This window comes from Drosophila sechellia, chromosome X (assembly GCF_004382195.2).
Source record: "Drosophila sechellia strain sech25 chromosome X, ASM438219v1, whole genome shotgun sequence".
In the NCBI taxonomy this organism is placed as follows: Eukaryota; Metazoa; Arthropoda; class Insecta; order Diptera; family Drosophilidae; genus Drosophila; species Drosophila sechellia.
Window position 1 is genome coordinate 22,094,271 of NC_045954.1, and position 13,414 is coordinate 22,107,684.

The 13,414-nt window shown below is 42.0% G+C and overlaps 1 protein-coding gene across 1 annotated transcript; it reads left to right on the forward strand.

Annotated features, from left to right (window-relative positions):
• The first annotated feature begins 9 nt into the window (after positions 1-9).
• LOC6620093 (protein stoned-B) lies at positions 10-12,139 on the forward strand. Its single transcript, XM_032724550.1, has 7 exons — positions 10-141; positions 2,642-4,252; positions 5,256-6,519; positions 6,739-6,990; positions 7,050-7,231; positions 9,961-10,171; positions 10,242-12,139. The coding sequence occupies exons 1-7, from the start codon at positions 30-32 to the stop codon at positions 10,384-10,386; spliced, it is 3,777 nt and encodes a 1,258-aa protein (XP_032580441.1). The 5' UTR covers positions 10-29; the 3' UTR covers positions 10,387-12,139.
• Positions 12,140-13,414: the final 1,275 nt, after the last annotated feature.

Sequence of the window (13,414 nt, forward strand, 5' to 3'; positions counted from 1 at the left end):
TCGCAGAAAAGTAAAAGCCGAATTCGGAAATGGCTAATCCCTTTTTAATGGACGAAGACCTGGATGGTTGCGATGCAGCGGCCAACCCGTTTCTCATGCAATCTGAACCTGAACCTAGTGCGGATAATCCTTTTATAGCAGGTATGTACAAATTTCCATTCAGATTCACAGGTTTTTCCCATTTTTTTGAAATGGAGTTAGCTATGCAACCCGAAGTTTAGATTAAACAAAACCCCCCTTACTGAGGAGTGACGAACGGAACCTAAATACACCATCCACAATTAATAATTCCTCTCGTTGAAACAGAAAATTTCCACTTGGGAAGCTTAATATTTTAAATGAGAAAATTAAAATAGTATTCTTATTTAGCTAAGTAGAATTTTTCGTAACAAAACCTTATTTTAGAGCTTTTGTAGATGGAAGGTGAGATATTAATTAAAATTATAATTAATTAAAATTCTGGGTACTCTACGCTCATTTAAATTTGTTATTTATTTTTTTTATTTTATTTTATAAAGATTAAATCTAGTATTAAATACTAAACTTAATATATATTGAGAACAAGTACTGGCTGCTGGTTCCTTCGACTCGAAATAATATTTACATATTCCGTTCCAAATATCAAATTTGGGTTTTTATTATAAAATTCTTCAGATTCAAATGTTTTCTTTTGAGGTAATGCGTAGAATGGTGGATGGGAAACAAATTCATTATCTCTCTCTTATTCTCTCAAGTTTATGGCAAGTGTCCAACATATGTTCGACGGATAGATTTTCCCCGCATAATGGGCAAGGAGTTTAATGGTAGAATGACAGAGTATCTGTGTCTGAAGACGATGTCTCGTCAAGATGATCTTGGATTAAATTATTGATGACATTGACATTTACGGGACTAAAGAGTATCGATGGATCTTGTTGATTGCCAGTATGGTTGGGTCGCTGTGGAGACGGTTTTGTAGAGCAGATATGTTTGAAGCCGCGAACTGACAGGCTTTCAGTATAGCGAAAGCCTCCAGCGGTAAAGACTGAGTTATGTAAGGGCAGGTGCCCTCCAGCGATAATGTTGTGTTCTCAAACAACAGCGAAGGAAGTTGCTTCGGTCGATCAGATACTGGTCGCCAGATACTGTTGCGGATTGCTTCTTATTGAGACAGAATACGGCCAAGAAACTCGGCACTCGTAGTTGTGTTCCTTGTAGAACTCGCCAGATTTGTATTGATGTTGGGGGGACCAATAAGGCGGCGAGGATATAGCCTCTTGTGGTATAAGAGGCGGCAGGCCGAGCTGGGTGCAGTAGCTGGCACAGCGCCTGAGCGTACAGAGGTATCTGTATTTGCGATTCTGCTTACATTTGGCGCAGAAATCTTTTTTAAAAAGGGTGTTGGGAGTGGTGAATAGGTTTGGTAGAAGATGCATGGTGCATTCTAATATGCGATCAGACCTGCAGACCGCTGGGCAGACCTGCTTCTCCGAGAGGTGGCACCATCCATAGATAGGAAGGCCATTGTCTATTTTAGAGAGCCTTAGGGCGCGAGTAATGTTATAAGAGTATTGGTGTGTATACAGGAGTACTTGGAACTTGACCATTTAATAATGTTAAATCGAGATTCAATTTGTTTTCTAAGATTAATGCAATGGTTTTTAAAATTAAGCTTTGAGTCGAAGGTTATACCCAGAATTTTTAAGTGGTCTACACTTTTAATACAATTATTCTTATACATAATGTCAGTAAATTTACATCGTTGGTTTTTACAATGCATTACAACATTGGAATGTTTAGATGTGTGGCCTAACAGTTGGCATGTTTTACACCTCATTGGGTTGGGATTGTATTCCCTAGCCTTGACGGAATGCCATGAAACGTCCAGTTTGGTGGCTAAACTATAAAGATAGAAGGGGATCCTGTGTGCTTAGAGATGCCGTATACTGTTCTGGAGAACTTAAGCACAGAGTGTACATTTAGTGATTTGAATCAGTAATAGATTTTACTTAGTTTTTGGAGGCAATAATTAGGAATCTCTGGTGTTGTTGGGAGGTTTCGGGGAGTTCAAAACTCCTCCGGAGGGCTGACACTAAGGCTTGCTTAGCGGTCATTTTACGCAATGGAATTATATTAATTATGATATGAAGCCAAAATATGTTGTAAGATCGCAAATGGAATTTTGTTTTCATGAAAAATGTATTACACAAGACGCGCAAAACCTGCCCAGAAAAAATACTTAAATTTTTTCGTTTGAAACATATTTTTTCTGCCAACATATGTATCGTGCGCTATGCCGAAAACATTTTTTACGACCTATCTGGTTTTTTATTAGTTTGCTAATCGATCTTATGGAAATCAAGCTTTAATATCTAGACCTATATTAAATAAAGCTATGTCTAACCAAGTAATGCAAAGCAGTAAATAAGATAATATATTTATATATAGAAATATAGATATACAGTAGCTATAGAAACCCTTGAAATTCAAGGGTTTTCCGCTTATCCGATCTTGATTACTAAACTGTGCACCGTATACCGTGACTCCACGAGTGTTAAAACTAAATATAATACTTTATCCGATAAAACAAGATAAATGAAAGCAACTTAAAAGTTATTTTCGGATTGCTCAATATTTACTAACTGTTCACTTTCATATTTAGCTACCGGCGCTTCAAATCCCTTTTCCTTTGGTGCCGACGATCTCGAGTTGGGGGCGGAGCCAGAAGCGGAGGCTACACATGACAACGAACTCGACCCGGCGATGAGTTTCTTCGGCACTACCATCGAGGCGGAGGACGACGCGTTAAGTTTGAAATCAGGCGCCGAGGAGGAGGATGAGGGTAAGAAGCCGCCTCAGTCACAGCCACAGTTGCAATCACACGCGCACCCGCCCCCGCCACGCCCACTGGTTCCTCCACAGAGCACCCAAGACTTAATTAGTACGGTGTCCAGTCAGTTAGACGAAACTAGTTCGGAGCTACTAGGTCGTATACCGGCCACCCGATCTCCCAGCCCGGTTTCGATGCGGGATCTGCACTCGCCCAGTCCCACTCCGGATTCGGGACTAGCCGATCTTCTGGATATGTCGGTGGATAGTGGATCGAGTGCCCATACTCAAGGCATGGAGGCGGACTTAATTAGTGGTGTGGCAGGCGGTGTGCCGCTAGATAATCCCTTTGCAGTGCCGACAGCGATGCCTAATATTCAGGCGGCAGTTCCACTTCCTGCAACACCTATGAAACAACCCCCTCGCCCACCACCGCCTCGTCCTGCCCCGCCACGTCCCGCTCCACCGGGTCAGGCAGCACCACAAAGACCTCCACCACCGTTGGCCGCAGCTGCTCCACCGCCAGATGCGGATGACCTTTTGGATATGTTTGGTACTACGGCATGTAAGCCGGCCAAGCCACCACCACATAAATCTAAGGAGGACATACTAAGTCTCTTCGAGCAACCGCATGCACCACCTGCCCAACCAGCATCCAAGCCGGACTTACTGCATGACGATCTGCAGGAGGCGATTGGGGAGGGTGTACCGCCGGAACAAGAGGAGTCAGACACGGAGCAGAGGAATGGAATTAGCTCTCGAGATGAACCAGTATTTACTTCCCTACTTATACGACCAGACGAAAGCACCCATGATATAACATCCCAACCACAGGCGGCTACTGGATTGGAACGACAGGTGAATAACATGGCTGCACCACCGGGAACCGCCAGCACACAGAGGGCCACCACGCCGGATATTGAGATCACCACGGTAGAGGACCTGCCGCGATCTGATGACGAGGATGAGCCGGAGGCTATGCAGGAGCCGGAAACGGAGACGAAACCACAAATCGAGCCCGATATGGAGCCCGAGATCGTCTCTGATCACAGCCCACCAACAGAACGCATTGTGACCACCCAGGCAGCTCTCGTCGATGGTGAGCCAATAGCCAGCGAGCCCGAGCCGGAAGAAATGGACACCGGTCTAGACTTTCCGCTGGCTTCCAGCGGCCAGTTGTCTGCTAACCCCTTCGCCAGCCCCGAGGAAGAGGAGCCGAACTTCGAGCCCATGCCAGCGGTAGTTGCCAATATATTTGCAGTGAACGATCCGGACTCGCAGATGGAGACCCCGAAAGCGCCCAGCCATACAGCCAATATCTTTGCTTCCGATCCAGACGAGTTCGACGCCTTCTCAGCCAAGTTTGACTCGGTGAAGAAGGACAACATCAGCATAATGGAGGGCTTTGGCGGTTCCGGAGCGATAACGCCCACGGGCAGCGATGGTAAGTTTTATTTATCAAGATCGAAAATATGACTTAGATTTACCAATAAGGACAGGGAATGAAGCTATCTTCGGCTATATATCCTAGTGAGGACCGAATAAAAAAACCATATGCGTATAAACAACAGCACCATTTCTTTTGTAGTATATTCAAGAAATAATTAGACTGCCATAGGGCAGCTTCACTTATTTCCATATATAAGCAAGTAATTTTACGACTGTTTCGATGATCTTCGATTTTAATAAAATTAAAACTGAAATTTCAACATCAACAAAGTTATGTTAGATTAATAAAAACGAAACAATGATTTATTTTTAAATAGTTTTTCTAGTGTTCCTATGGTACTCAATTCGAGCAAACTATTATCAATAGCAACGAAGGTCTAGTTTTTTCCCGATATAGTGGTTGGACCCGACCGATCTGACTTAAATAAATAATATAAATATAATACCTGCAAAAAAAAGACTTGGGGAAATTTCTTTCAATGCTCCAAAATGGTTAATGTAAAATTTTGTTACGATTAAAAGTGACATTTACAAGCAATGTATTTCAAAACAAGAGCTCCTCGAAATGCGAACGCGAATTTTAATATTTTTTCTGGGATATCATACAGATATTAATATCTAATGGTAGATATTGGTGAATAAAGTAAGAAAAAATTTTAAAATTGTTCAAACGTGTGATCGTGACAGTTTTGTGCTGCTTGTGGGCGTTAGATTGGTCGTGGCAACATTTTTAAACAGACTTGCGCTGCGTCTATATCTCTGGAAGCTTCATGCTTAATCTCAACTAGCCTTTATAGTTCCCGAGATCCCGAGAGATATAGTCGTTCATACGGACGGACAGACGGACAGACGGATAGTGCCAGATCGACTCGGCTATCGATCCTGATCAAGAATATATACACTCTATATGGTCGGAAACACTTTTACACTTTCACTTATAGTACCGGCTATAATAATTGTTAAAGTTTATTAAATCAATGAATCGACGCTTTTTTCAGCTTGGGGAGATAGTGCTTTCCGATCGGCCACAGTCTCGGCTAATGCCTTTGGCGACACCAATTCGGCGGATGATGGATTCGGCAACGAGGACGATGATTTCTATGCAATGCAGGCGCCTGCACGCGCTGACTCCGTGGAATCTGTGGACAAGGATTTCAGCGTGGTGATCCGCCCGATGGCAGAGGGAACTTGTGGGGTGGCTCCTCAACTTGCGCCACCACCGCCGCCGGCGCGTAGTGTTAACCAGGCACAGACCACATCGCTACCTGGCTTAACCGTCAATCCGTTCGAGGATGTTAGTGGCCTCCCGGCTCCGGGGCCGCCACCAACCGATGGAACCGCCATTAAACGCACGGACTCGCAGGAAACTCCACAGACACCACTCTATGACGAGGATGTATCACAACCGCTGGAGGAGTTCCCGAGACTCCATTACATTGGACCCGGATGGGAAATGCAACTGCGGCAGCCCAACAAGAAGAAGATCACCGGTCAGCGCTTCTGGAAAAAAATTTTCGTCCGACTGGTGGTGCAGAACGACGTGCCGGTGGTTCAGCTGCTTAACCAGGCGGGCGATAAGCAACCCTTTCAAGAACTGCCCTTACAACCCTCGTATTCTGTGTCGGAGATCGGGGCCCAGCAGTATGATCAGTTCGGCAAGATTTTCACGATGAAACTGCAGTACATATTCTACAAGGAGAGACCCGGCGTTAGACCCGGTCAAGTGACCAAGGCGGAGCGGATCACAAATAAGCTGACCAAATTTGCACAATATGCCATCGCTGGCGACTACGAAGGCGTCAAGGAGTTTGGCAGCGATCTCAAAAAACTTGGCCTGCCTGTAGAGCATGCCCCGCAGTCATCCCAACTCTTCAAGATTGGCTCAATGAACTACGAGGACATGAAGCAGTTCTCGGTCTGCATCGAGGAGGCATTGTTCAAGCTTCCGGCTCTTCGGGATCGGGCGTTGACATACAAAATGGAGGAGGTCCAGGTAACCGCCGTTGATGAAATCACTGTGGAACAAGACTTCGAGGGCAAGATCCTCAAACAGATTGCCCGGGTGCGACTCTTCTTCCTCGCCTTTCTTACCGGCATGCCCACCATCGAGTTAGGCGTAAACGATATGTGGCGGCAGGGAAAGGAGGTCGTCGGCCGGCACGACATCATTCCGGTGGCCACCGAGGAGTGGATCAGGCTGGAGGCCGTTGAGTTTCATAGTGTTGTTAATCAGCAGGAGTATGAGAGAACGCGCACCATCAAGTAAGTAGAAATTGGCGTTACACATAAAGTATGATGATTCGAGATCCATATGATTAGCTGCGTCGATTTGACTATGTCCTTCTGTCTGTCCGTATGAACGACTATATCTCTGAAACTATAGCAGTTAATTTTTAAATGAACGTAAACAAACATTTTTTAAAACTGAACATAAGTTTACTATGTACCTATCCACTTGTAAAAAATCCCGATCCTGTGCAGGTTTCAACCACCAGACGCGAACTATATTGAGCTGCTCCGCTTCCGAGTGCGTCCGCCCAAGAATCGGGAACTTCCGCTGCAGCTGAAGGCAACCTGGTGCGTTAGCGGCAACAAGGTGGAACTGCGGGCCGACATTTTGGTGCCTGGATTCACCTCCCGCAAGTTAGGCCAAATCCCTTGCGAGGATGTCTCGGTTCGCTTCCCCATACCCGAATGCTGGATCTACCTGTTCCGTGTGGAGAAGCACTTCAGGTAGGTGTTTCTGGCAATAATGAAATGGCCTTTGAGTATTTAATTGTTGTCTTGAACAGATATGGTTCGGTTAAGTCAGCTCATCGACGAACAGGCAAGATCAAGGGTATCGAGCGAATCCTGGGTGCCGTCGACACGCTTCAGGAGTCGCTGATCGAGGTGACCTCCGGACAGGCCAAATACGAGCATCATCATCGGGCCATTGTGTGGCGTTGTCCCCGTTTGCCCAAAGAGGGTCAAGGTGAGTTTTACCTAAAGCATTGCATTATTATGCATTATGCATTCTTGATAAAAGCATTCAAAGTTCTAATTTATTTGACAAACATGTTCTTGTGGGCGAAATATTCGTCGTTGGTGTTTGCTTCCCTCTTCACCTTTCGTGTCCGGAGTAGTATTCCACGAAGAAAGGAATAAGTTCTGTCTGTGTTGTCCTTTAAGAGTTCCAAAGTATATGAATCTTTAAGCAAGAACAATCACTCAAATGCCAAAACAAGTCACCTCCTTTAGAGGTAAAACAAGAGAGAATGCTATAGTCGTCTTCCCCGACTATCTCCCCGTTACTCAGAAAGTGGAAATGGGAACGCGAAATTTCAAAATTTTTCTGGGATATCGATAGATATTGGTGATTAAAATGAGCAAATATTTAAAAATTTTTCAAAATTGTGTTTGTGGCAGTTTTTACGGTTTATGGGCGTAAGAGTGGACGTGGCATAAATTTTTTTTGGCAGATCGATAGAAATATCAAAACATTCTGCAAAAGTGTTGGCGTGGCAAATTTGAGCGGTTTGTGGGCGTTATAGTGGGCGTGGCAATATGAATCAACAAACTTGATCTGCGTCTATGCCTCTGGGTACTGTATATTAATTCTCAATTCCTGAGATCTCAACGTAAATACGGACGGACGGGCAGACTGACATGGCCAGATCGACTCGGCTATTATTTCTGATCAAGAATATACTTTATATAGTCGGAAACGCTTCCCTCTGCCTGTTACATACTTTTCAGCGAATCTAGTAAATCCTTTTACTCTGCGACTAACAGGTTTAACAAGAGAGAACGCTATAGTCGACTTACCTGCCTAAAAGATACCCGTTGGTGGAAGTGGGAACGAGAAATTTCTAAATTTTCAAAAACACCTTTAAAAAGTCTGGGGACATCAATGTTGGGTGTTTGGGGGCGTTAAAATTTCAAGAGTAATACAAAAATTAACACTTTTTAAAAGTCTGGGCGTGACAATTTTGGATGTTGGTGGGCGTTCGAATGGGCGTGGGCAAAATGTTTTTGGTATACCGATAGAAATTGGAAGAAGAGTAATAGAATGCAAATATATCAAAACATGGTTTAAAAGTGTGGGCTTGGCAGTTTTTGGCGTTAGAGTGGGCTCTACTGTACGAGTACGGGTATTAATTTTGATATTAATTTTTATGACGAAAAATAATGTTTATTTTTTAAGAAATGTCCTAAACTCGTTAGGGACGATTTATCAAAGCATTTAATTCTAGAGACAAAGACGCAGCGAAAGTTTGTTGTACCATGTTGCCACGCCTACTCTAACGCCCTAAAACCGCCCAAAACTGCCACGCCCACATTTTTAGTCATTTTGTGAATTTTTTCATAATTTCATTAGTCTTGTAAATTTCTATCGATTCGGTCACGCCCACACTTTGCAACAATTTTAAATTTTTTTCTCATTTTATTTCCCAATATCTTTCGATATCCCAGAAAATTGATCAGCGCTGGGATTTCTGCTGTTGTTCTGGGCAATCGAATTCTACTTTTTTTCAATTTATTTGTACAATTCAGATTGTTCATAAAAAACTAAAAGAACCTGTTTAATTGTCGTGTAGTATCTATGTAGCTTAAAATTGTTTTTGGCTTAGTTTAGTGAAAAAACAGAACTTGGAAATTCTACTGTTTAGGAATATGTATGTTTTTCAAACTTCTCAAGGTGCAATATTGTGGAACATATTATTTTACTATTTTTCCAAAAATTGCATTTTCTTGAATGCTGAATTTGAACATTACTTTTCACAAACCTTGGCAAACGTGGTGGAACCTTCTAGTATATTCGTAAAATGTAATTGTATTTGTGAATGTACATATGTGGTTTGCTTTATTTTGCCAATGAACGCAAAGGTAATACAAGGAAATGTGTGATAGAAAAATAGTTAAAATTTTTACAGCGTCTGCGAAACGAGTACCCAAATTTGTATCAGCTGGTCAATGTAGTCCACTCGGTTCCTGCAACACAAGTCAGCAGTAAAGAATATGCTTAGTGAAAATAATGCTCACTAATAAATGATGCTACAGGTTCAGGGGCAGCTTTGCGATATTTATACAAGGATATCAAATTATATACGTTAAGGTCCCGGAGTCCGTGACTTACTGTTGATTTTAATTTTGAGCGGAATAAATAAATAAATAAATGGAATAAAAATAATCATTATTTTAAATCTTATAATCTTGATAAAAAATATATTTTTTTTAAATCTGAAGATCAACGAAAAAAATCTGCACTTAAAGAAGTCATTGTGAAAACGGTTTAATTGTTGAATGTTAGAGTTTTTCGTACATTTTTTTTTATATGGTATAATTTTTTTGGTTTATTTTTCGTTGGGAATAAATTTAGATATATGTAAACAAGATTCAGTAACAAAATTGGCCCATTTTTTAATATTTACTTGTGTGGATTAACCCAGCAGCCATGTTTTTTTAAATTTTCTATACGAACCCTGTACTAAGATTTCTAGCTTATTTTGAAAATTATCCTAATCCGCTCTTAGGCGAGCCGCAAAACTTGTGCGTTCTTTTTGTTAAAATTAGAACCTCATAATTATTTGCATATGATCTGTGAAATCAAATCAATCAAAATTTGTATAGAGTCCGTGGGCCCTTTAATATGACCCCTACGTGGACGTATTGACATGTACTCAATCGCAATGCATTTACCTTGATCCTTTCCCCCGGTAGGTGCGTACACCACACATCAGCTTGTGTGCCGAATGGCCCTTACATCGTATGACCAGATTCCAAGCGAGCTGGCGCCATACGCATTCGTGGAGTTTACTATGCCCGCCACGCAGGTCTCGCATACCACTGTGCGCTCCGTGAGTGTACAGGATTCGGATGCCGATGAACCGCCAGAGAAGTACGTCCGCTATTTGGCACGGCACGAGTACAAGTAAGTAGTTAAGACGATGGAATCATGGTAAAAATATCGCCATTTTCTCATGTGTTATTTTCGCTACCAGGGTTGGCATCGAGACCACGCACGGCGAGTCCACGAATGCGTATTTGGCGGCAACGCGTCCTATTCGCGAGGAGCCGCCCAGCACGGCAACCAAGCCTACTGCTTCCCCGGTTCCGCCCAGCGATTCGGACACGGACTCTAACTAAGTAAGCTAGCTGCTGCGTTCCGTTGCCACAGTAGGGCTCAACCGGAACTTCACAGTTTCATGTAAATGGAAAGGCAGTGCCATCAAGCGGATTTTTGTAGATATTCCTCGTGCATGGTTTTCCTTATCGTTCTTGTTATATACATACATACATATTATACAATACGGTGTTAAGTGCAGCAATTGAAGAGTGCAAATAAAGCAGACGAAGGAGAAACTGACGAAAAGGTCATTGCTGTGTAAAAAGCCAAATGAACGAATCCAAGAAGGAGCTAATGGATCTGTGGACACGTCAGCGGAGTTAGCAAAAGCATCTTAGGTGACCTATAATCTATAAACCATATGCCACAGCCATTGTCACATGACATAAAAATATTAAACTTCGTTACTTGTAGACATATGATCACGTTAATGTTAATTGATATCAGACCAGAATCGTACTTAAAGTCAACCCATCATATGCATAGTGGTTATAATCGCAATACACACAAACTCATACAAGCGAACAAAGAAGAACTGAAACGGATGTTTCCCTAAGGCAGAAAAATTAAAAGCAATTTCCCCTCATAGCGTTCTAAAAGCATAGGCTCAAATGCACGGAAGCTTAACCAATAAAAATAAGATAACACATCGCTAGCTCCAGTTTTCCACTGTGCATGATGTTAACATTAGCATTACCGTGTAAGTTTCTGGCGAAAGCTGCAAGCATAGATTAATCAACATGGAGTGAGCTGCCAGCCTTAAACGACATTAACCTACCCTGGAACGAGCTGCCAGCTTTACAAAGTTAACCAATACTGGTCACCATACATGTGTGGGATGTGAAACTTGAAACTATCCATAGCCATCATATACACTTAGGTTTATGTACACCATTAATTTCATAAATTTAGAAATGAATTGAAAACTACAAACAAAAGCGAAAACGTAAACGAAAATGCATATTCAAATGTTATTGTTGTGAATTAAATTAAATTATATTCAAAATAAACTACAAAGTAATGGGAAACAATATAGGCAAATCATCTTTGTTGACGCAGAAAGTGTATAAGAAACCAAAAAGCTATATATTTAAAACTTAAATAAATATTTGCCATACATATTGATTTATTAATTGAGTTTTCAAAAAAATTTGAATACAAGTTGATTTGTTAACTGCGTGTTATATAAATATATTCTTCATCCCAGACTAACAACTTCCTAAAAGGCTTGAATTTTTTCGCTTTCTTGTCCTCTGGATAACTCAATAATTCATGTCAAACAGCTCTACTAAGAACTCTTTAAACGGCTCATAACGGATTCATTAACATAAATAGAGAATGTGTATATTGTACCCCTAAGAAATGATTCTTTATTCATGTATTATGTATGTTGCACTATTTACGTTTAATTCTACATATATTATATCGGATATATCATATATACTGTATGTACAATAAAAAAGAAGAAAATCTATGCAAAAAAACCGGTCGGTTGACGATCGCCCTAACATGTTATATTTATAAAATAATTATACAACCCTCGACGGTCCCGACGTTATATATGCCCCGATGTGTGTTCTAATGTGGGCATATACTGCGCTGGCATTTGTTGGTAATTTACAAATATATAAATTTGTGGCGCAAGCTAAATGGTATTAACCAATAACCTAATTACAATATAATAAATATTACGAAGCGAACAAAATCGCATTATGATGGAACAATATCTAGTCAAATGAGAAAATAAATATTGGAGCAACAAATATTAAGCAATGCAAACTGTCACCTTGGCTTTATCTGGGAATCTGTACTCCTTATTGAACTGCTGTTTTGCTTAGGGATCTAGTCATGGCTGTCTGTCCGTTACTTCGAGCGTCGAGACCTCAGGAAGAGGAAAAACAATGGCGCATGGAGCATTACTCTCGACGGCCTTGACCAACCTCCCTTTCAGGACCTTACGGGCGAACTTGGCGTTGAAGGCTGTTCTGAAACCACTCAGCACGAAGTTCCTCCGGAAGACTTCCTGTCCTGGCATGGCGTGCAGTCGTAGGGCTGCCGAGTCCTCTCTAGGCGCCCTCGAAGTGTTCCTGAACATTGGCGTGGATGACCCGTGGATGAACTTATCCTTCCTTTATTCAAAAACATGTGATGACCGAATACAGTGAAGAACGGTGTTTTTCCTGTGGCTGAGTGGGCAGTATTTCATAAGGCCACCTCGATCTCCGGCAGATGCGCATCCCACTTTCTGTGATCCTTGTCCAAGATTGCTGCCAGCACATTTCGATTTACCTTCACCGCTGCGTTGCTTTGGGGTGAGTATTTCGGCGTCTTGATATGTTGGCTTCCGAACCCATCGACCATCTCCTCGAACGTCTTAGATGTGAACTGTTTTCCATTGTCCAAATGTACCGTTTCAGGGACACCGAACTTGTAAAAAACTTCGTTCGCCATGAAATCTACTACGTTCGCCGCCGTCGCACCTTCATCGCCTTCAGGAAAATCAATGTTGAGAAATGTTCCACTACGATAAATATCCATGCGTGACCACTTTTGGTTATCGGGTACTTGCCTAGGAAGTCGTTGCAGAGTTTCTGAAATGGCCTTTCAGTTCCTACTCTTCTTCCTATCCCAACATGCATCCTGAAGCTTGGCGCTGTGGTATCCTTACACATCTCACATCCGGACTCCTGCAATGCAGGGTATGTCTGGCAGAAGCGGCGTGCCAGGGCTGCGTTTACCGCCGACTCCGCTGCACTATAGGCTATACGACAACAATTTATCATAAAAAAAATGGGCTAGTGCAAAAAAAAAAAACAGAAAATAAATATCTCTCTCCGTTTTGAAGTTATTAATTTCGCAGTGTCGCGTAAAAGAGAGAATGATAGTGTAAATGCGAACGCGAAATTTCATAATTTTTCTGGTATATCGAATAAAATAAGAAATTAAAAATTGTTCATAAGTGGGGGCGTGGCAGTTTTGTGCGGTTTATGGGCGTTCGAGTGGGCGTGGCAAAAACATTTTTGGCAAATTGATAGAAACTTACAAGAC

Excerpts from the sequence above, each read along its gene's own strand:
- LOC6620093 (XM_032724550.1), top strand. The coding sequence starts at position 30 with ATGGCTAATCCCTTTTTAATGGACGAAGACCTGGATGGTTGCGATGCA. Across the intron at positions 142-2,641 it reads GGATAATCCTTTTATAGCAG|CTACCGGCGCTTCAAATCCC; the intron begins GTATGTACAAAT and ends TTTCATATTTAG. Across the intron at positions 4,253-5,255 it reads AACGCCCACGGGCAGCGATG|CTTGGGGAGATAGTGCTTTC; the intron begins GTAAGTTTTATT and ends CGCTTTTTTCAG.